Here is a 22,904-nt window from a genome sequence, read left to right as displayed (position 1 = left end):
GTCCAAGCGCGACAGATTGTTTAATGCAAAGAGTCACAAAGACATTAAAAACCTGGCATTTGGAGTTACTAGGAGAAATGGTTACAGGGCTATTTATAGATATGTACAGCTCCCCTGCACCACCCAGCGGGGCGAGGAGGGACAGCAGCCCAGCTCCAAATAAAGGTCCCTTCTCCACTTCCACCCTGTCCCCTGCATCCTAGCATCAGCCACCTTGTTTGCTAGGGGTCTTTTCTGCTATGCCCAGCCCTGGCCTTAGCAAGAGCACAGGCAGCTGCTACCCCACTCCACCTACCTCCTGCACACACTAGGTGGCAGCACCGAGCCTGCTGCTCCCCACACCCTCTTCCTGAGCCCCTCTCTATGAACCCCACACCTCTGCCTTAACCGAGGCTGCTCTCCCCGCCTCTGGCCAGGGAAGGAGGGTAGGAAAAGGCAGGTGGCTAGAGTGATGCCATGCCCCAGGGTGAGTCATCCTCTGTGGGGATTGAACCTAGGACTTCCAGTTCTAAAAACAGGAGCCTCTGCAGCCTGAGTGGAGACCCCAGGTGAGTTGGCCAAAGCTGTAGCAGGCTCAACCACCACTAGAGGGGGATAGAGCACCATGCTCAGTGGGCAGGAGTGACTGGTTTGGGACCAGAACTGGCAGCCACATCCAACCCCCGGCACTGAGGCAGAGCGTAGAGCCCTTTCTGAGCCAAGCAGCGGGGCCAAGGAACATGCTTCCCTCGGATGGGATTGGACTCTAGTGTCTTGAGGATGATGGAGGGGATCTGTCCTCCCCGCAGACCCCTCACTGAACAGCGTGGAAGCCAAGCGACCCAGGAACCCAATTGGCACAAGCTTCACCAGGAACTGCAGCGGCTGTCAGGTCCCCGCAAACACCCGTGACTGGTGCTGCTGTGTCCTTGAGCAGGTGGGATGAAGCCAGGCTGCCATCTGGAGAAAGAGGGAGGAACAGCTGTTCCAGGCAGCATAAGCCACACCTGGAACATGCCTTCAGGGAAGAGGAGCTCGGCCACTCTTGGCACCACTCCTTTGGCATGTTAGCCCCAGCTCCGAGTCTCTGCAGGGCCCCCTAGAGTCACACCACATTATTGCAGCAGTTCTTCCCAGGAGATAGGTCTGGAGAAGACTTCCCTTTCTAGCCACAGATCATAGTTCATCTGGAAATCCTCCGGCAGCTCCACCCTCTGGCCCAGCACGCTCTGTAAACAGTTATCCACGGGCAGGAAGTCAGGGTTGCTGTGCGCCCGGTCGTAGCGCCGGGAGTTGAAGCGCTCGATGCTGGCTCGCAGGGCACACTCCTCCGCCTGGAAGTCCCAGGGGCGCGCATCCAGATCTAGGGCAGAAGGGGGAGGGCATTAGGTCCATATAGCTTGGGGAAGGTGGTCTCCTGGTCATACCTTGCCTATGCTCTCCTGCCTTGGACAGGCAGCTGCCCCTGCCCAGGAGTGTCAAAAGAGGAAAAGCCCCTTTGATTAGGAGCCCCACGACCAGGGCTCCTAATGCCCAGGCTTCAGGGCTTGAGCCGTCACCAGTGGGAGTCAGGGAGGGCACTGGGCAGTCAGGTGCTTTATGGCTTTTGCCAAGAGACGGGATACTAGTCTAACTGCACCACTGAGCTGCTCCCATATAGCAGTTGGGATGCCACCTCCCCATAATGGGAGGTTGGTGCAGCTGCCCTGGGGAACGAGTTCCTACAGCTGCCAGTCCCTGACAGCTGCCAGATATAAACGGGAGCAGCATAACCACAGCTGCTAGGTCAAATGCTGCTGCCCATGTCTTTAGGGTGGAGATGAAGCCTGCAGTGCTCCATCTTCACCCACCCATGCCATTCTTCCAGCATGCAATGCTCCATCTTTGTCCAAGAAGCTGCCCTCATCTGTAATACAGAGGGACGGCCTCCTGGAGACTACAGGTCCCAGCATGCAATGCTTCGCCTCCATCTGGTATGTTAAAGACCTGTTACGTTTTATGCCAATTAGCGATGCCCTTTGGGCTCCTGGCCAGGTGCCAGCCTGGCCTGCTATGGGGCAAAGTGAGCGGATGCCCCCTGGGATAAGCACTCCCACGGGGCTCAACCCAACCCCGACGAAGCAGGCACATGAGAGGCCATGGGCAGGGGGTGGAGTGGTACCATTTCCATAGGCCCAGTCATCGTTGAGCCGGTGCCGCACTTTCTGGTAGATCGCAGACATGGTCTTCATGTTGCTTTTCCTCCACTGCCGCCCCAGGTACTTGGTCTGCACCTTGAGCAGCTTCAGGACATAGAGCTGCATCATGGCTTGCTTCACCTTCAGGGCTCGTTTCAGGATGGGAGCCGACTTGAACACCACCAGCATCTAGGAGGCACACCGGTCACACCGCGCCACGGGGCATCCGCAGTGCGTAATGCTGTGCCAGGCACATGTACACCGAGCCCATCCACACCCCTCCCTGGCACCAGGACAAGGGCTGGATTGAAGACTCAGCCCACACTCCACACATGGAGGTTTTTAAGGCCATACAGAGCCTTACGCAGCCCCCACCCACACAGGTCTCTGCACCTCATGATCCCCACGCCCAGTGGGCTCCTACTCACCATGGTCCTGGAGTGTTTCCACTTTGTCAGCTTGTTCAGTATCCTCAGGAGGTTTATACAGGAGAACAGGTTCCGCCAGCAAAACTGATTGTTATCCCCAGCTTCCTGCAGGGAGGTGAGAGCCGGGTGGGAGGGTGAGCAGCCGGCTTGGGGGTGTGCCGCACAGGGATGGGCAGGGCTGCCTGTGGGAGGAGGCTCATGCTATACAGAGCCAACCTGAAGACCAGGAGTCCGTTCCCACCCAGCCCTCCCCTATTGCTACCTGGAGCCCAGTCACATGTGCGGGGAGCTGATTTCTGGAAAGCCTGGGCTGTCATAGCAAGGCACGGAGCCCAGCACTGCCCCAGCCCTCTGAGCAGCAGCAGCCTGCCCTGGGGTAGAAGTGAGTCTGCTGGGTGCTTACAGGCTGGCTCCCACCTGCTAGGCCTCACGATGCTGCAGAGAGCTCGCCTCATTTCCCCTGCCCCCTGTGCTCTGGCCCCAGCAGGGAAAGGACATGACAGCAGGAGGGAGGCTGGCCCGTGGGCAGCGTGCAGGGCACTGCGGGGGGCTGAGCTCACCAGACTCTCTGCCGTCAGCTCCGGGAGCTCGTGCACCACACAGTAAGGGTAATCCAAGACCGAGATGCTGGAAGGAGAAGAGAGGGCCTCAGCCTCTCCTGCTTGCCGATGCACAGCCCCAGCCTTGAGTGGGGAGATCTCTGTGGAGTCCCCTGCACCCCCCAGGGCAGCTTCCTGAAGGATCCCATGCTGGGGATAGTTGACAACGTCCATTTACTGGGAACGGGTCCCGCTGCCTGGGCCACAACCAAGGGGGGACGTTGCTGGGGATTCAGGCAGCGTGGAAGGGAGCTTGGCGGGAGAGATTCGAGAACAGCTCCCTTCCTACGGGCCCCACGGCAGGAGCAGTGCTTGGGGAGGGGGAGCAGGTGCTGGCTACCCCACTGCGGGTGCAGTGTTGGGGACCCTCAAGGCACCCCACAATCCACTCAGTACCTCACACTGGGCCAGTGACGAGGGGCCCCCCACCAGATACCCCGTGGCACAGTCAGTGATGTGAGGGACCCCATCAGGTACCCCACAAGGTGCTTGGGTACCCCACTGCAGGGCCAGGGATGGGGGCCCTCAAGGTACCCCACGACCCACTTGGGTATCTTGCTGCAGGGTTAGTGATGGTAGGGGCACCCCACTGTGCAGCAATCCCACCCCCTGGCAGATGCAGGGTCAGCGAAGGGCCTGGTGGTACAGGAAGTCCTGGGCCCTCCATTACCTGTTCTTGGCAGTGATGTAGGACATGATGTTCTGATTGAAGAATTTCAGGATGAGTGGGATGCAGTTGGCAAACACCAGGTGCTGGGCCATGTACTCAAACTAAGAGCAAAGATAAGGGAGGCAGGTAAGCAAGCAGACCTCAGCGCTCCCTGGTGCTGCATGCTCCCCTAGTGAGCTGCACCTGTGTGTGGAAGGGTGGGGGGGGGGAGATCCCCGTCCAGGTTTACCTGATAAACGTGATTCAGCTTGAAGTGTTTGAGCAGCAGCAGCAGCACGGCAGAAATGGCCTTGACGATGATCTCTTTGTGCCGGTTCACGTCCACGCCCAGCTTCATGCTCTGCAGCACCGTGGTCCTGGAGGACAAAGCCCCAATCTCAGCCCCCTGTCTCTGGGTGGGGATAACCGATCCCCAGAAGAGGGGATGGCCAGAGACAGCCGGGCCACAACCCCACCAAGGGAGTACAGCCCACGGCCTCTTGCCCCTTCTCTCCCTCTCCACAGCCATCACCCCGCTGAGCCCTGAAGGCCTTTCCTGCATCTCCAAACTCTCATGCTACCTTTAATTAACAAATAAGGTTTCCAGGATACATTTCACCCCAAAGATCCCAAGGTGGCCAGTCAACAAACTGATCCCTGTGCCTGGTTTGTAGCCACTCCATCCCACCACTGAAATGTGGCCATCTCTGGGGTGGACGGCAGCAGTGGCTAACAGAATGTGAGAATATTCCACAACAGTTCAGGGGAGGCCAAATCCCATATCGGATTGAAACCACAATTTAGCCTGACACACCAATTGGAATTAGGCCAGGACGCTGGGCTAATACGCCCTGGAATCTGTACCAAGCTCGACATCTGAGCAGAAAGAGAGCACCTCTGCTAGCACAGTGCCCCCAGCGCTGCAAGTCCTGACTCAGAGGGAGGGCGCCTCCTACAGTCACCAGCGCCGCTACCTACACAATCTTGGGTGTGAGCCAAAGATCTCCCCTCCAAGCGAGGGTCAGGCCTCACCCTGCTTAGCATGAGATCCGACAGAATCCAGGGAGTCTAGCTTCAGGCCGTTTCCTAGCTCAGAGTTCAGACTTGCTCTCAGCACAGGAAACTGAGTCACCTGCCGCAGTCTGGGTGCTGGCTAAGATTCCTCAGTTCCAGCACAACCAGCCAGGCCTTAAAGTGCTGCCATGCAAAGCCAGGAGGGGCCTTCTACCTACCAGAGACCTAGTCACCCCTGTTCTCTCACCCCCCCATTCACCCCACCGTGGGCTTCTCCAGGCCACCAGAGAAGGGCACTCACGGCATCTCCTCCGGCAAGACATCCGCGAGGATGTTAATGGAATCCGTCTTGGCTTTGGAGGTGGGGGCTGCGGCCAGCAGGATCTTCAGCAAGGCAATCTGTGGAGGGCATCCGAGAGCTGGGTGAGGGCGGGAAGGGCCTCCGAGGGCAGAGAACAGGGCTGCAGGTGCTGACGTCGAGGTGCTTAACGGCCCTCAATTCGGTACGCGGTGGGGAAAGGCGAGAGGATGCCACCAGGCGCGTGCCAATGAGCAAAGAGGGGGCACATACCAACGGGCAGGGGTGGGTGGAAGTCATGTGACTGGGGACATACTCACAAGCAGGGGAAATCAGGCACATGTCAGGAGATGGGTCTGAAGCAGCAGAGGGCACAATCAAGCACACGCCAACGGACAGGGAAAGGAGTGATGCGGTATGACTTGGCACATACCAGTGGAAAGGGGCTGAGATCATGGGATAAGGCCCACCCCAGTGTAAGTTTGGAGAGGAGAGTCCAGCTGTACTGGTCAAGGGGGTGGGAGTGGGAAGGGACGGGGCTCAGCCTAGGATCTGTAGTGTGGCCACAACTCACCATGTACTGGGGCAGGCTGGGAAGGAGGCCCTGGTACAGGGTTTCCGTAGGAACTTGCTCCACTTCCTCTTCCCCCTAGTAAGGAGATGAGAGAACCGCGCTCTGAGACAGTCTCCAGCCCTCGGAAGGTGGCTGATTTGGATTGGGATGCAGGGGCCTGCCTGGCTCATGGCTCTGCAGAACCAGACACGAGCACAATGCGGCCTCCCGGGACACGGGCACAGCCCTCCCCTCCCCCAAAGGACAGCCTAGCAGTCACACAGCAGGCTGCCACACAGGGATCAGAGCTCGTGAGGGGGGAGGAACCTCCCCCATAGGTTACCCTTGAGCAAACCTCTCTGGCTAACTGAATGCACACAGTGACAGGCTCCTGCATGCAGTCACCTCCTCAGGGGATACAGGATTGGCAGGGTCCCTGAGGACAGACACCTACCCAAAGAAACCCCAATCAGCAGCTCTGCAGGCCCCACAGCCAGCCCCCTGGCCGCCTCCACCTCGCACTCCCCAAAGAGTCACTTTATGGATCTGCCTCCCTGTACCGTGCAGACTCTCCAGAGAGGGGAGCACCCCCGTGGCACTCACCCCGGAGAGTGGGGAGCGCAGGTACTCCTCTTCCATCTGAACCTGAACCTCCGCAATCGACGTGTACTTGTGCTGCGCAGAGACAGAGCAGGGGAGGTTAATGCCACCGGCCAGCAGCGCAAGAAGATTCCCCCAGGCCCTTCACTGACAGCGCACACGCCACCAGCTGCAGCCTGCCCAGAGGGGAAGCCACAGACGGGCTTGTGAAGGCAGGTGCCTGTAACATTTTATGACTATTACACGTTCTGTCCATCTGACTGTTATGTTGTTTGCTACCTGCTCACAAGGGGTTAATTCCAACAGGAAAGCGAATGGACCTTTGTGGTAACCCTCCACTGATGATCACTCAGAGGGTGGCCCGGAGTCTGGATGGTCGTCACACCAGGGGAAGGGGCTGACCTGGTTCAAGAGACCCAGGGCAGACAAGGGAACTTTGCAGGGGAGAAGAGGGCAGCCCTGGGAGAACAGGACAGAGGGCAGGCTGGATGCCTGGCACTGGGACGGGTTGCACAGTCCGGGAGGGTGAAAGGTACAGCTGGCCCTCACCTGGTGGGAGGGGTTAGAGGCACCCCCCTCCCCCCCGCCGGCAGTGTGGAGGGGAGCCCGTGAGGAGGGCACTCACCAGTTTCAGGGTTCGGATGCTCTCGTGGATGGGTCTGGGCAGCCCCACCACCGTGTTCGTGTCACTAGAGAGGAAAAAACCAGACTGACACAGAGACTGAAAACGCCCCCTCCTCCTGGTCAGAAAGGAGAGGATCCATTTCTCCTAGAGGGCAGAGAGCAGCCACTGAGCCAGGCGGGGGCTTGCCCATCTGCTGTCACCTTGCCAGCGCGTCAGCACGTGAGGCCGAAATGGGATGACCCACAAACTGGCTCTGCCCAGGCCCCAGAGCTCTGCTTTAACTCACCTCCCCAGCGTGTAACCGATGAACTTGCTGCGGCTGGATTCCAGGAACATCTCAATGTCCTTCTCTCTGCGGGAAGGAGGAGACCACTTACCATGCAGTCAGGCCCACGCCTTCCACCACTGGAGAGCGCCCGTGTAATTACAATCAGGAAGAACGAATCAGCCCAACAGAGCTCTCCTGGGTCAAGTGAGATTCAGAGAGAGCAGAGCTCCCGCCTCCACTCCAAAGTCCCACCCCAGGAGGGTCCCCACCCTCTAGGTGAGCTCCAGTGTGGAACGCAATAACCCATCGTTGCTCCAAGACAATGCCACCACCCTGGAGGCTCATAACACTGTGGTGGTTCATCTTGACAGCCCCACTGCTGGACAGTTTCTAGAGGGTCCCGTCTTTATCCATCGGGGGAGCAGAAACCTGTCTCACACTTTAACCATCACCACTCAGCGTTCATTAGACAAGCCGATGGCAGAACGCTGCCAGGGACCTGGCATGAGGTCATTCCTAGTGGTCCTGAGGAGACAACTCACCTGACCTTGGGAGCCCAGGGCAGCCCCTTTGGGCAGGTAAGTCGGTCGGTTGGAGGGTGCTGGATGGGTGGAGGCATCACCTCATCTCGTTCCAGGGGGAATGTCTCCCCCTCAAGGCTGTTGTCATCGTCATTCTCCTCCTCTTCCTCACGAGAGTCGTCAGCTTTGTAAGGGTCCCGCTCGTTGAAGGCATCGAGGTTGTCTTGCTTAATCAGAGCCTGGAACCAAGGGAGAAGGCGGCTGAGGGGGGAGGAGGTGAACGTCAGATCGACACGGGGAGACAGTAACTCTGGGGCGCAAGTCACCCCAAGATCACACCTGACTCCCCAGCATGCCTAGTGCAAGAAGCTGGCTGCCCTGTGTTACCTTTGTTAATTTCACTATCCCCATGATGGCGTTCCCTCTGCGACCCCCCCTAATCTTTGCCCAGACTCGGCCTCACCTTGTGTTCCCGTCGGCCCCGTTTCTGCTGCTGTTCGATCAGGTCGGAGGCCGACGCTGGCGGGGACGCAGCCCTCATGTTACGGATCACTTTGATGCTGTCCTCTGGAAGCGGCGGGAGGCCCAGTATCTCCCGTTTCTCAGCCTTCATGGCTTGGAGCTCCTCAAAGCCTCCCAGAGTGCACTGCAACAGACCCCCCCAACACACCCGGGATTGTGACTGAGGCGACCGCATGGACAAGCACCCGCCGGACACACAGCGTACGGGGTTTGCTCACTTGGCAGAGCTCCAAGCACCCCAAACCACCTGACAGAAAGTCCACGTGAACAGATCCCCGAGACAGAGTTCTGCCCATAAACCTTATGTATGGGGTCTGTTATTTAGGGTCTATCTATGTCAGATACTGGACTGCTCAGTCTGAAGACAGCCGAAAAGCCAATGGACAGAAAGGCACCGCTGGGGTTCTAGCTACAGAACATCACAGATCTAGCGAAGTGGAGGGCACACTTTCCTTTGGTCAAGAGGTCATTCAGGAAAGAGGGGTATGGTCTAGAGGTGGGGGCACAGAGCTGGTCACCAGAAGCTCTAATCCCACTGCTCCCACCATCTCCCCTCTATGACCCTGAGCATCCAAAACTCTTGGCGTCTCAGGCCTCCCATCTGTAACATGGGGATAACACTGGAGACAGGCCTCACCACAGAGTGAGAGGATCTCTATGAAGCGCTCTGACTGTGAAAAGCGCAATGGGATACTGCCCCAGGGTCCTACCATTCTACCTCCTCTGAAGGAATGGAGGATCTGCTACAGGAACCCCGCAGTATTCAGCACAAGGGCAGCTGGGAGTTAAAGGCTCCAGGAAGTCAGCATAACCCTTGTTATTCAGACATGGAAGGTGCTTTCAGCTTTGACAGCTGGCAATGTGTTTAGCAACACAGGGAGGGGGAATTTTAATAGAAAATCGACCCTGTCAATAGCTCCTTGTAAACGGATTGTGGAATTTCACTGGCTCCAAGCCACAACCTGCACTGGGGACTGTCTACATTACAGACTGACACCGTGTTGATCTCACATACTGTTTGTGTCTAGCCAGTTATCAAACAGTTCCTCATTGCCAGGGTGGTACAGGGCCATGACCCTGACCATGAGCAGAGCTGTCACGCATTTATTCCAATGGTTAATTACTCTCACCGTTAAAAATGTATGCCTTATTTTCAGTCTGAATTTGTCTAGCTTCAATTTCCAGCCACTGGATCCTAGTAGACCTTTCTCTGGTAGATCAAATACCCCGTTATTAAATCTTTGTTCCCCAGGTTCTTATGGACTGTCAAAGTCACCAATTAACCTTCTCTTTGTTAAGCTAAATAGATTGAGGACCTTGAGTCTCTCACTAGAAGGCAGGTTTTCTAATCCTTTCATCATTCTTGTGGTTCTTCTCTGCACCCTCAGCAATTTAGCCACATCCTGACTGAATGGTGGGTGCCAGAACTGGACACAGTATTTCAGCTGCGGTTGCACCAGTGTCAAATACCCAGATCCCAGAGATCACAAAGAGAGGTCAGATAACCTCTCTGCTCCCACTGGAGATTCCTGTTTATGCACCAGTGCTCATGTTTAGATCATTGCCCATCACAACCGCCAGTCTCTCTCAGGATCGCTGCTTCCCGGGACAGAGTCCCCCATCCTGTCAGTATAACCTATGTTCTTTGTTTCTAGAGGAATACAGTTACATTTAGCTGTATTCAAACGCATCTTGTTTGCTTACGCCCAGCTGACCAAGCGATCTCGATCGCTCAGAATCAGGTGACCTGTTCTCTCCATTCTTGACCACTCCCTTAATTTGTGTGTCACTTGCAAACTATCAGTGATGATTTTCTGTTTCCTTCCAGGTCATGGCTAAAAGTGTGAAATAGCGAAGGGCCAGAACTGATCCCTGCAGGAGCCCACTGGAAACACATCCGCTCCACGACGATCCCGTTTACAATTACTCAGCTGCGTCTCAGGGCGGATATAGCGAGTTCAGCAGAGGACAAGACAGTCAGTGCCCCCATCACTTGCTTCCAGCCAAGCTGGTCCCAGATTAGATGCCAAGGAAAGAATCACTTGGATGATGGCTTTAGAAAACTTGTTCCAACTCCCCCGCTCACACCAGGGGATTCTTACCAGCACAGTTTTCCAGAGCAGCAGCAGCACCTTCTTCATAGGGAAGTGTGGGGCGTGGCCGCTGCAGAATTTGGTCACCATTCCAAAGAGCATAACGGAAAATGGCTCGTTGTTATACAGCGGGGCCCCTGGAAGCAAACACACCGATGACAGCTATGCGTGCCTGAAGAGCCGCCTACCCTCCCATCACCACCTCCCTCTCAGGGCAGAGCTCCAGCATGTTCCTGACCTCTCCATCCCATCCCCTACCTGCTCACCCCTGCCCTCATCCTCTCTCCAGCCAGCTCCTCTCCTTCCTTCTGAAGCCCAGGACCTACCCGTATTTGCTTACAAATAACAGTGATGTTGGGCAAGAATGGCCCCCAAGACCAGACTCCACAGCAGAGATACAGCACAAGCAATGGGAATGCTGGCTCTGCCCCCTCCGATGTGGCTTAGTCCTGCCCCAGAGGAATCCTCCACTAACAGCAAAAGAATCCTGTCTCCATGGCCCATTCAGGCTTTGGCTGATTTGCCAAGACAGACAAGAAGAGTGTTGGGAATGGATTCTGCAGAGTGGGCCCATGTAGCCTGGGAATTGGAATGAGACCCAGTAATTCACTTCACACAGGCCACTGAATTGCTGTAAGAGGAGGACTGCTGGTCACTACCAAATGGGCCAGATTCGAACCACTACAGAGATTCCAGGCCCCGGCTCATCACCTTGCAGAGAACACTGCTGTAATCTACCCATTACACACTCGGGACATCCCAGGGGAGGCTCCTACCTAGCTCTGCTCGGAAAGTCTGCCTCATCGTCTTCCATTCAACCTTGTCTCCCTCAGCCTCCTGCCGGACCGTCTCTACGATCAGGTACATGATGTTCAGCAACACCCTGCAAACAGTAGAGTCAGACAGGACCATGGGATGACAGAGAGGGGAGCAGGTCTCAGAGGAGCTGCCTATGACCTGCTGGCTCCAACAACACTTAGAAAGGCAGTCATGTTCTGCTCCCATTTGTCCACTCCTGCACGAGGAACAGATCAGACTCAAGGGGACTAGAGCTAGATATCAGAGTTGGGGGTAAGAAACCCTCTGGAGGAGTGTTACCCAACTGGCAGGTCATGGCCTCCAGGGGTTGGGAGGGAATCACGAGATATTGAACATCTTATTACAATCTAAAGCAAAGAAACCTTCTTCCCCTCCCCACCCAGGGTCCTTCAAGGCCATAGAGTTTACAACCAGAAGGGTCCCCTAGACGATCAGTCTGACCAACTGTATATTACAGGCCACTGAACATCCCCCAGTCAGCCCCGCACCAAGCCAACAACAAGAATTAGACCAAAGCGTTACAGCCCTCAGAAGACAAAACTACTGTGTGCCACAGGCAGAGAACAGGTCAAGGATTCCCTCTCTGGTAACACACAAACTAACCAATTATCTAGGCTCTGCATTGGCATCATTGATACACTTTTTACTCTTGGTAAATAAAAGAGGGTCGTGAAAATTTCTAACTTCAGATAAGGGGTCACCAACCTGAAAAGGCTGAGAGAGTGTGCTCCACTCCTCACCCCTTTGCCCCCCGTCTTTTGACCCAGTAGAAGTAATTCACTGTGTACATGGATTAGGAGACAATCTGACCCTGTATGGCAAACCCTACTGGTCCATCAGTCCAGTATCCAGCCTCCAGGAGCAGCCTGTACTTGATCCTGCAGAGAGCTGAGTACATCTACAGTGCTTTTCGAGCCCGGAGCTCAACACACTTTAACAAAGGTGGGTGTCATTAGACTCATTTTATAGGTGAGGTAAATGAGGCACAAAGAGACCACAGTGAGTCAACACTCTGGAAATGGCGCCCGATCTCCTGATTTCTAGCCCTCTCTGCTGGACTGCACTGCCTCTCAAAGGAAGGAAACAAATCCCATAATGCACCTGCCAAAGCTCCTTTCTAAACCCCCAGGCATTCAGCTTAGACCCTGAAGCCTAACATTCAGCAGCCTCTCCCCATCATTTACTCACCTCAAGTCCGTGCTGTCGGCCAGGGAGATGGCAGGCTTCCGCACGGCGCTGCTGCAGGCGGCGCTGTTACTGCGGGAGGAAAGAGACTCAGACCCTCAGTTCAGGTTGCCCACCTCTCCCTCTGGGAAAATGCAGCTTGGATGGCTTAACACCATCGTAAACAACCAATTAAAGCACACAGGAGAGCTGATCGCTGCCACTGGCATCTGACATGACTAGAATCTACTGATGCCAAACACTGGAAGCCTCCTAATCAATCTGGCGACACAGGGAGCAAGCGCAGAGTCCCTCATATCTGAGGAAGTTCGCCCGGTTAATCAGAGGCCCAGAGAAAGGATACGACTCTCTCCTAGGGGAAACTAAATCACATTCAGTGCTTGCTGCAGCAGCGCTTCTTAAACATCTCACTAAACCTCCCCCGCAACCTCCACAACTTAGCCCCATTTCTCAGATGGGAAAACAGACACAGCAATGCAGTGATTTGCCCTAGGCCTCAAAGGGAGTCAGCGGCAGAGCCAGGATTGGCATTCAGCAATTCCTAGCTCCCAGGCCTGCCCTCGGAAACCCCTCCCTCAAGTGCAAAGGTCTCCGCTCTGGAGCCCACTGCCGATGTGAAAGGGCTTCATCCTTAGTGGATTCTCCCCCCAGGCGCCCATCAACAATAAACTAGCAGTCTACACTCAGGGCAGACCTAACGCTGCGCCACGTCTAACACGCTCGCTGGCTAAATGAACTAATCCCCGGGAAGAACCACTCTCTCTAGAATGGGTGTCTGACCATGTGTATACCTCTCTGCCCCATTTCCCATTGCAGAATACAAGTGTTCTGGAGAGCACACAGGAGAGATCTCCAGTTCAAATCCAGCCCAGCTGCCACCAATTAACCACTGGTTGGGGGGTGGGGTGGGGGGAAATTCAGCTCCTAGTAGCCAAAATCCATCCCCACAGTTGGCAGCCTGAATACAGAGACCAAGGATTGACTGGACTGACCTAGAGGCAGGACTCCAGGACTCATGTGAAGCACTCAAACTTGCAAAACTTACTACTGCCTACATGGCCCCTGGCCCTTGGAGATAGAGCTCAATCCGACCCCCGCTGAAGTCAACAGGAGCCATCCCCCTGACTCTGACAGAAACTGGATTGGGAGCAGAGAGCTGCTGGGAAGTGAGCATCTTTCACAAACTGGAAAAAGATCCAGGAGGAGCAGTTCACGCACAGGTTATCAAAACTCTTCGGGCACAGCTTTTCATATCCCCAGCCCCATGGTACTCACTCAATCTCCATGTTCAGAAGCTCCACCAAAGCGTTGAAGGTACCAACTTCCAGTAGCAAGAAAATGTTATATCGCATCCAGGCTTGAACTTCAGCCTCGGAGCCGCATTCTCCAAAGGTGCCTGTAATAACATTATTATTGGATCACCTTTCCATCAAGAATCTCAGTGCACTTCACAGACATCCAAGCAAGCCTCAGAGAGCCCATGGGAATCCGATCCACAGATTACAGACAGGAAGACAGGCACGGAGAGGGGAAGAGACGTGCTCCAGGTCTCAGGGAAAAAAAAGAAATTAGTGGCTGTCATAAACAGATAGTTAAGGGTTAATGTCTCTTTTACCTGTAAAGGGTTAAGAAGCTCAGTAAACTTGGCTAACACCTGACCAAAGGACCAATGAAGGGACAAGATACTTTCAAATCTTGTTGGAGGGAAGCTTTTATTTGTGTTCTTTGTTTTGGGGGTTGTTCGCTCTCGGGACATGAGAGGGACCAGACGTCCATCCAGGCTCTCCAAATCTTTCTGAATCAGTCTCATGTTTTAAATTTGTAAGTACCCAGCCAGGAAAGCGTGTAGTCTTATGTTTGTTTTCTCAACCTGTAAATGTTTCTTTTGCTGGAAGGATTTTTACCTCTGTTTGCTGTAACCTTGAACCTGAGGCTAGAGTGGATTTCCCTGGTTATATAATTTAAATACCCTGTAAGCATTTTTCATCCTGATTTTACAGAGATAATTTTTACCTTTTCTTTTTCTTCAATTAAAAGCTTTCTTTTTAAGAACCTGATTGATTTTTCTTTGTTTTAAGATCCAAGGAGTTGGGTCTGGACTCACCAGGAGTTGGTGGGGGGGAAAAGGAGGGGGGAATGGTTAATTTCTCCTTGTGTTAAGATCTAAGGGATTTGGGTCTGTGTTCCCCAGGGAAGGTTTTGGGGGGACAGGGAGTGTACCAAACACTATATTTTGGTTGGTGGCAGCGCTATCAGATCTAAGCTAGAAATTAAGCTTAGAAGGGTACATGCAGGTCCCCACATTTGGACGCTAAAGTTCAGAGTGGGGGAGGGAACCTTGACAGTGGCTGAGCTAGGCAAAGAATCCAAATCACCCAACTCCTGTTCCAGTGCCCCATCTACTGGGTTAGAAGTTGGACAAAAGTATTTAAGAGAAATATTTTTCAGTTAAAATGATCCATTTGGATTTAAAGATTTCCCCTGAAGCATTTGCAACCCAAACTTTGCCACACTGAGCTAGTGCAGGAGAACCCGAGGCCAGATTTTGGCCCAGGCCCCGGCCCATATGCGCTGATCTGATATAGGGACTGTAAAATGGACACAACCGCCAGAGGGAGAATTCCCCTCGCTGTGGCAGCTCTGTATGGCTCAGGTGCATGGCCCCATGCTGCTCACAGCACACGGGACAGGCCTGGGGGTAGGAAAGGGAGTGGGGACAGTGCTCAGCAGCACAGCCATTCTGGCCTATGGAGCATTTCACTGGCAGACAAAGGGAGGCTGCTGCAAGCCCGAGCTGCTCTTAATTTGACTGGGGCCACAGCAGCCCTCAGTGCAGTATTGCAATGGCGGCGTAGCAGGGTGGTCCCCCGCTCCTGCTCTGAAGGGGTTAAAGCCAGCCCTGGGAGAGGGTTGAGGCTGGGAAGGAAAGCCTGGGCTGATTGGGGAAAGCAGGATCAGCTGTGGCCAAGCCCCAATCAGGCCCAGCTGGCCCCTATAAGAGGCTGTGAGCCAGGAGCCCAGGCAAAGTCTCTCTCTGTTGAGGGAGATGGGCCTGGCTGCAGGGAGCTAGAGACAGGGTACCTGAGTGAAGCAGGGTGGGGAGGCAGAGGAGCTGGGGAGCTCCAGCCTGGAAAGCCCCAGGCTGCGGCCTAGCATTGGGCTAATAGGTACTGGGGGTTGCGGAGGGCAGCTCAGGGGTAGGCCAAGGCAGCAGGTCCAAACCCTCCTTGCCAGTGATGAGTGGCTGATCCTGCAGTCTGCCCCAGGGTGTGGGGCTAGATGATGACTGGCAGTAGCCATATACTGAGGCGAGGTGGGAATAGTGGGTGGGGGTTCCCCGGGGAGGGGAGACCCTGATGCTAAAAGGGGTTACTGCCAGGGTGCAGTGCCCCAGATAAAAGGGCACCAGGGTCCTGGGACCAACGGCAAGTGGATCACCGTCCTGCAGAGGGCGCTCTGGAGCTGGGAGAGCTAATTCCCTGAAAGACCAGCAGGAGGCGCCGCAGGGGTGAGTCCACTCGTCTACAGGTGGTTTAAACAACATTTATTATTATTATTAGAGGCCCTTTTGGAGAATGCAGCTCTGCAGCTTAAATCAACCTTCGCCCCAGACCCTCCTGGGCTACCCCTTATGCTTCAGAATCGAGCCCCTAAGCAGGAACCCAACTAGAAATAAAGGTGAAAATGACTCATTAATTTCGCTGCCCAAGCCGAGCAAAATGCACAACAGGTAAGATGGCAGCAATCGTAACAAGTTAATTCCGATCTAACGGCTGCAGGTGTGACCAGGGACACGAGGAAGGAAGCTGGTATTAAACAGACGGTTTCTAACCTGGGTGCCCCTTTAATAAAGATTCTACAGAGAAAAGTTAACAGGGATTTCAGAACAGGACCAATTATTCTGCCCACATTGCAACATACCTTGTGCGACGTAGAGGATGGCTCGGGCCACCTTGAGCCTCTTCTCCCTGGCAGTGACCTCCAGCCCATCGAGGAGCCGCATGGCATGGGTACGATGCTGGCTGTTGTCCAGCTCGGTCCATTTTTTATCCAGCACTGAAAAGCCAAACACAGCTAGTTTTGTGAGAGGTTGCTCCCCATAGCTGGAAGGGGATGTATATTTCTTCCCTCTCCACAAGCCATGAAACTATGAAGCAGTTACAGCTGCAATTCTCTCATTGGATGTAAAACAAAGAGAGGAAAATTCAGAGCATTCAGCATAAAGAGAGAGCCAGACTGTCAATTTGGACGGGGCACTCATCACAGCCATGGGACAAGGCATAGGTATGTCTGACCATCAAGGGGCCAGGCAGAGGGAACTCTAAAGCAGAGGTGGGCAAACTATGGCCCACGGGCCACATCCGGCCCGCTAGACCCTCCTGCCCGGCCCCTGAGCTCCCGGCCCCTCCCCCGCAGCCTCAGCTCCACCAGCACAATGCTCTGGGCAGTGCAGCTGTAGCGCTGCCAGCCACCGGTACCGTGGAGCAGGGGAGGTTGGATAGAGGGCAGGGGAGTTCGGGGTGGTGGTCGGTGGCAGGGGTGTGGATAGTGGGCAGGGCAGTCAGAGGGCAGGGAACAGGGAGGTTGAATTGGGGCAGAGGTCCCAGGGGAGTTGGGGGGTGGAGGGCAGTCAGAGGCTGGGGTTCCGGGGGCAGTCTGGGGACAGGGAGAAGGTGGTTGGAGGGGGTAGGGATCCCAGGGGGGCAGTCAGGAATGAGAGGAGGGGTTGGATTGGGCAGCAGGGGGCAGGCAGGGGTTTCGAGGGTGGTCAGGGCACAGGGAGGGGTGAATGGGGAAGGGGTCCCGTCAGGGAACAGGCAGGGTTGGATGGGGCAGGGGGCCATCAGGGGGTGAGAAGCAGGGGGGGTTGGATAGGGGGTGGGGGCCAGGCCGTGCCTGGCTGTTTGGGGGACACAGCCTCCCCTAACCAGCCCTCAGACTTGCATCTGAAGAAGTGGGTATTCACCCACGAAAGCTCATGCTGCAAAACGTCTGTTAGTCTATAAGGTGCCACAGGATTCTTTGCTGCTTCTACAGAACCAGACTAACACGGCTACCCCGCTGATACTTGACAGCCCTCCATACAATTTCAGAAACCCAATGTGGCCCTCAGGCCAAAAAGTTTCCCCGCCCCGGTCTAAAGTCTTCTAGTACAGGACAGAATTAATCAGACTCATCTGTTTGAATCCACATCAGCAGTGATCAGAAGTCACTATAGACAACAACCTTCATAAAATGAGATGGTTGTTCTTAATGGAGACGTCCACATCTTACAGCACAGCCACAGTCGGCACCAATTAAGCTATCAAAATGTGCTAGGTGGTTAAGTGCTGATTAGGCCACGGACAGGAACCTACTCTTTCCCCTCCAGTTCACAGGTGAGGCACATTAGAAGATGTCTTGTGAACACTGACAACATTTGTCAGCGAACACTAGCTAAGGTAAACAAGGAATCAATGTACATGGCTGGTTCTTTCCTTCTGACACAGGGATAGCAGCACATCAATACTTCTGTCTCCTATTGTCTATGTTCTACAGGTGACATCATCGCCACAGTACGATGTGGGAGGGAGAAGACAGTTCTCTTACCATGGACCCTAAAATCCTCCTCAAAGCATTTTCGATTCAGCTGGAACTCCGGACCCTCTGTGTAGCTGTACAGTTCTGCCAAGAGAGCATCACTGGTGTCTGATGGTTGTCAATTTCATTTCTGCATCCAACCAGAAAACACCTCCCAAAAACTAACCAGTTCTCAGCTGTGAAACTAAGGAGCACGGACATCACTTCAGACATATCACACTTAATGTTTATTGGGCTCTGTGATCATTAGAATCTGTATGGTTTGACTTGTTACCTGGGAACTGCTGCTATGGGTTTTTTCTACTTATACTAATTATATTAATTTTTTTTAAAAAGATTTCTCATCACTGAAGTTTTCTACACTTAGGGCCCTTTGTTTTCAGTTTTTATTTTATTTATTTTTTCCAGACAATTTATCAGGGTTTATTACCACAGCAACCAAAACAGGTGAAAAATCAGTGCAAAAAATGTTAGTAATTTTCCTGGGTAAAAATTGAGGTTTATTTTGGCGGACTGAAAGACAGGGAAAAAAGTATTCAGTAGATTAATGCTTTGAATTCCGTTCATCAATGTGGTTTGCTGCAGAACTAAAGCAGAACTCAAAACACAACGCCACCTCTGAGATTAAGAAAACAACATATCTCTAATCCCCAAATAAAACTTTTCATTTGAATAAATGGTGTACTGTTGTAAACGTAGAACTATTGGCCTATAAATATTTACATTTAATAATGGGCCACACCATTTGCAGTGCATACACTCAACTTCATCCTTTTCTCCTGTTTTTTTTTTTAAACTTTAGAATACTTCCTTGTGTTCTGAAACTTTTTCTGATACAGATTTTCATTTTCTTCCTACTTTAGTGTGCCAAATCTTTAAACCGCTATCTGCTAACAGTTTGAAATGTGTAAGTGATGGGCGTGAGATTCACCAGTAGGTTCAGATAGGCACGCACTTCAGAGTTTTTGTGCCTGCCTGCGTGTTTGTGATTGTGTATCTTCTAGACTAACACATAGTCTTACTTTAACAGGCAGCTTTGCATATAACCACACAGACTAATGTATTATCATAATACATATATCTCATGCAATGTATTGTATTTTCCTAATAAAACAAGTTATTATTTATATATTTGAATGATACAAAAGTAGGGTGAAAATCAGAAAAAAAATAAATACTTTTTGTAAAACCTGGAATTTTTTTCAGTAAAAATCGGTTTAAACTGAAAACGAATGGGCTTATATATACTCAAATGCTCAAAACATGCTCAGAACAATGTTTTACATAAATGAAATTCAACAGATATTTTTGGTATTTAAAATATTATTTCCAGTGAAAAGAGTTTTCTGGATGTAAGTTTCTCAAGTATTTAGGATCCAAACACTACATCCACTAGCACAGGGGTCAGCAACCTTTCAGAAGTGGTGTGTCGAGTCTTCATTTATTCACTCTAATTTAAGGTTTCACGTGCCAGTAATACATTGTTACATTTTTAGAAGGTCTCTTTCTATAAGTCTATAACAGTGGTTCCCAAACTTTAACAACCTGTGAACCCCTTTCACTAAAATGTCAAATCTTGAGAACCCCCTCCTAAAAATGAATATTTCCAGGGATTTTCTCCTTTACCTGAGTATAAATTATAAAAGCAGTGTTCTTGGAAATATAAAATTTGTTTTGATGACATGCTTATTACACACTATTTATTAATATTTATCATTACAGTATTTTTATTACATTATGAAAACGGCAATACTCTTCCAAGATCTCACTTTCGTAGCTTGTATCACTTTCAATAAGCCTGTTATAAGACAAGGCTGTTATGTTTCATCAAGGAGTATCAGATGTGAAACCAGCATGAAGGTATTTAAGAAGCCAACTTAAAGAGTTCCTCCTACACAAGCCTTCAGGTCTTGAGCAGGCCACGCAAACAAAAAAAGCTTAAACTTGTTCTTCTTTATAATTTTAAAAACTATACTAGCTGCCTATTTAATTTTAAAAACAGCAAAAAATATCCAACTCTCTTTCCATTTCTTATAAGGAGTCTTGAAGTTTAAATCTCCTCAGTGTGATAGATATGCTTGCTTTGATCTGCTTAGCTCTTGGAAGTCCAGGGGCTCTGGGCTGCTGGTCCCGGGCTGCCCGGGGTCCAGGTCCCTAGGGACAGCTCTGTCCGACATTAGGGGATTTTTCCCTGAGAACCCCCTATAACATTTTGCGAACCCCCAGGGGTTCACAAACCCCAGTTTGGGAACCACTGGTCTATAATATATAACTAAACTATTGTTGTATATAAAGTAAATAAGGTTTTTAAAATGTTTAAGAAGCTTCATTTAAAATTAAATTAAAATGCAGAGCCCCCCAGACTGGTGGCCAGGAACCGGGCAGTGCAAGTGCCACTGAAAATCAGCTCGTGTGCCGCCTTCGGCACAGGTGCCATAGGTTGCCTACCACTGCACTAGCATGAGAACTGAAAGCTGAAACTGACAAGCAAGTCAAGTGAAACTGACTAGCCTGGTTGTCCAATATGGGAAATACAAAAAAGAAAAGCAGGGTATATGGCAAAAATAATGATTAGTTAATTAAAGCTAATAGGATTTTAACAAAGTGTTATTAAGCTAAAAACAATCATATGAAAAAAAATTTTTTTTTAGTTGATCGTGTTCTTTTATGGACCAGTGAGCAAAAAACAAGTTAATTTAACCATTAGGTTTAATTTCCTTACCCGACAGCTCTGCAGACCATCTATCTGTGTCTGCATATTCAAACTCCAAGTCCGGGGATTCAGAATAGCCCTGATGGCAGAAGGAAAACAGTTTTAATCAGTCACTATTCAGTAAAACAAATTCAGTCTCCATAACTTTCAAAATTCATCCTGTTGCAAGTCCAGTACAGTGTTTTCAATCTAACAGATATGAAATTTACCAGCACATCAACAGTATCAAGATAACCTACTAAAGTGCCTTCTGTATTTTGAATGGGTGTAATAGTCAACACTTCTTATTCCTACCCGATTGTGTAATGTTGCTCTGTGCTGTTGAAAAATCATGTTCCATTGAGTTGCATTTCAGTGGTGGGTGACCCCTGTTTGTATACAGCCTATAAAGCACTCTGAGATCCTTTGAAGTGAAAGGCACTATGTAAAATTTTATATATCCACATGCTTCTTTAATTCTAAAATTGGAGCAGGCTAGTCTGGACCAGGGAGCTCTCAGATTTAGTCAATTTACAACAAATGTGAACCACTCTGAAAGTCTGGGATGCTACCCCAGTCCAAATCCTCATCCTTGCCTTTAGGAACTAACAGAATACAAAAAATAACTAAGTAAATAAATAAATACAGAGAGTAGAGGCAATATTACTGAGGCTGGAAAAAGATCGAGGTTGCAGCAAGATGCAGTAGCTTTAAAAGAAACCAACGTAAGTCATTAATATGTTCCCTTGGTTAAGCTTTATATGAATATTGTGCCAATCGCTAGCAGAGGATAGGATCCACATTCACCTTTGGAAAAACAACGAGGAGTCCAGTGGCACCTTAAAAGCTAACAGATTTCTTTGGACATAAGCTTTCGTGGGTTAAAAAAAAACACTTCTTCAGATTCACCTTTGGGACTGGGATCAAATGAAGCAGCAACATCCATGTACTCATTTTAAGGCAGTGGGTCTGAACCCATTTATCATCGTGAGCCGCCTATGCAGCTCTCTCTATTGTTATGTGGGCCACATCCACACCATATATATACTACCCGTGTGGCGCTGAGCACGTCACACAGGGCACAGCTGTGCGCTGCTTGGGCTGCAAGAACCACTGCTTTAAGGAGTCACTCTGACAGGAGCTCAATCTCCCGGGTATGGACCGCATCACCTTTCGAGTCTGGCATCGCTCCCCCTGACACAGGGAAGTCAGTCCCCCGAAATCTGGGCCTGGGACCGCTCTGGATGCCCCTCCCCCAACACAAACATAGCAGTGGCTCCAAGGTGCGGCCTAACCCTGACCACCCTGCTCCTCTTATAAACCCGTCCGCAGGCCTGGAGCCCAGACACCGCGCCGATGGGCGCTTGGCCTGTATCTCTATGGCCAGGCCCGCTGAGAGGCGGGGCTCTAGGCAGGTACCGACCACCCCACACAGGATCCAGGCTGGCCCCAGACACCCACTACCAAGGCCCAGGTGAGGGGGCTGGAGCCGGTACCGAGACCCTCCCCTGGGGGTGGGTCGGACCCACTTATACCCAGAAGGGGGAGGGGTCTGCTCCATTTGGAGCCGGTACCCAACCGCCCCGCCCACAGCGACCGGGGGGGGCAGCTCCACTCGGAACCGAACCGACCCCTCCCCCCCCCGGCGGACCGGGGAGGGAGCAGGGCCGCGCGCTCACCTCGGAGTCCTTGCGCTGGTTGCGGTTGAACTCGCGGCCCTTCCCCGCCGGCAGCAGCCCGCCCCGCTGCTTGTTGTTCACGATCAGCGGCCCCGGCCCCGGCCCCGGCCCCCCGCAGCCACCAACACCGCCCGGCTCCATCTTCGCACGCCCCGCCTTCCTCTCCGGACGCGCCGCAATCTCGCGAGAAGTGGGTGCGGCTGGGCAGCCATGTCTGGTGTGGCATTCAGCTAGAGGTGGCAGACGCGCTGGTCGCCTGAGACAGCCATGTTAGGAGTGGCGGGAGCTGTGAGCTGGCTGCTGGGCGAGGGCCTTGTCCTCACAGGGTCTTGCCATAAGGCCCCGCTAGGGTTAGAGCTGCCGTCACATCAGCATGCAGCACAGCCAAGCCAACCCGCCCCTTCAAACGTCACAAATCACAGAATCAGAGACTCTCAGGGTTGGAAGGGACCTCAGGAGGTATCTAGTCCCACCCCCTGCTCAAAGCAGGACCAATCCCCAACTAAATCATCCCAGCCAGGGCTTTGTCAAGCCTGACCTTAAAAACCTCTAAGGAAGGAGATTCCACCACCTCCCTAGGTAACCCATTCCAGTGCTTCACCACCCTCCTACTGAAAAAGTTT

The 22,904-nt window shown here is 52.3% G+C and overlaps 1 protein-coding gene across 2 annotated transcripts; it reads right to left on the bottom strand.

Moving 5' to 3' along the window:
• Nucleotide 1: 1 nt before the first annotated feature.
• Nucleotides 2–22,437, bottom strand: STRIP1 (striatin interacting protein 1). 2 transcript variants are annotated; one of them, XM_045016055.1, is made up of 21 exons: nucleotides 22,282–22,437; nucleotides 20,633–20,702; nucleotides 17,920–17,994; nucleotides 16,252–16,386; nucleotides 13,606–13,726; nucleotides 12,334–12,402; nucleotides 11,103–11,209; nucleotides 10,336–10,463; nucleotides 8,175–8,357; nucleotides 7,733–7,950; nucleotides 7,209–7,274; nucleotides 6,923–6,986; nucleotides 6,301–6,372; nucleotides 5,719–5,793; nucleotides 5,148–5,245; nucleotides 4,083–4,209; nucleotides 3,854–3,954; nucleotides 3,145–3,211; nucleotides 2,585–2,689; nucleotides 2,141–2,345; nucleotides 2–1,342 (listed from the first exon to the last, which is right to left on the bottom strand). In XM_045016055.1, the coding sequence occupies exons 1-21, from the start codon at nucleotides 22,420–22,422 to the stop codon at nucleotides 1,095–1,097; spliced, it is 2,475 nt and encodes an 824-aa protein (XP_044871990.1). In that variant the 5' UTR covers nucleotides 22,423–22,437; the 3' UTR covers nucleotides 2–1,094. The 2 variants fall into 2 exon arrangements, with proteins under 2 accessions (XP_044871990.1, XP_044871991.1); XM_045016056.1 differs by lacking the exon at nucleotides 22,282–22,437 and adding an exon at nucleotides 21,512–22,043.
• Nucleotides 22,438–22,904: the final 467 nt, after the last annotated feature.

This window comes from Mauremys mutica, chromosome 4 (genome assembly GCF_020497125.1).
Source record: "Mauremys mutica isolate MM-2020 ecotype Southern chromosome 4, ASM2049712v1, whole genome shotgun sequence".
In the NCBI taxonomy this organism is placed as follows: Eukaryota; Metazoa; Chordata; order Testudines; family Geoemydidae; genus Mauremys; species Mauremys mutica.
Note: the sequence above shows the minus strand (reverse complement) of the source record. Positions and strands in the feature narration are given on the sequence as shown.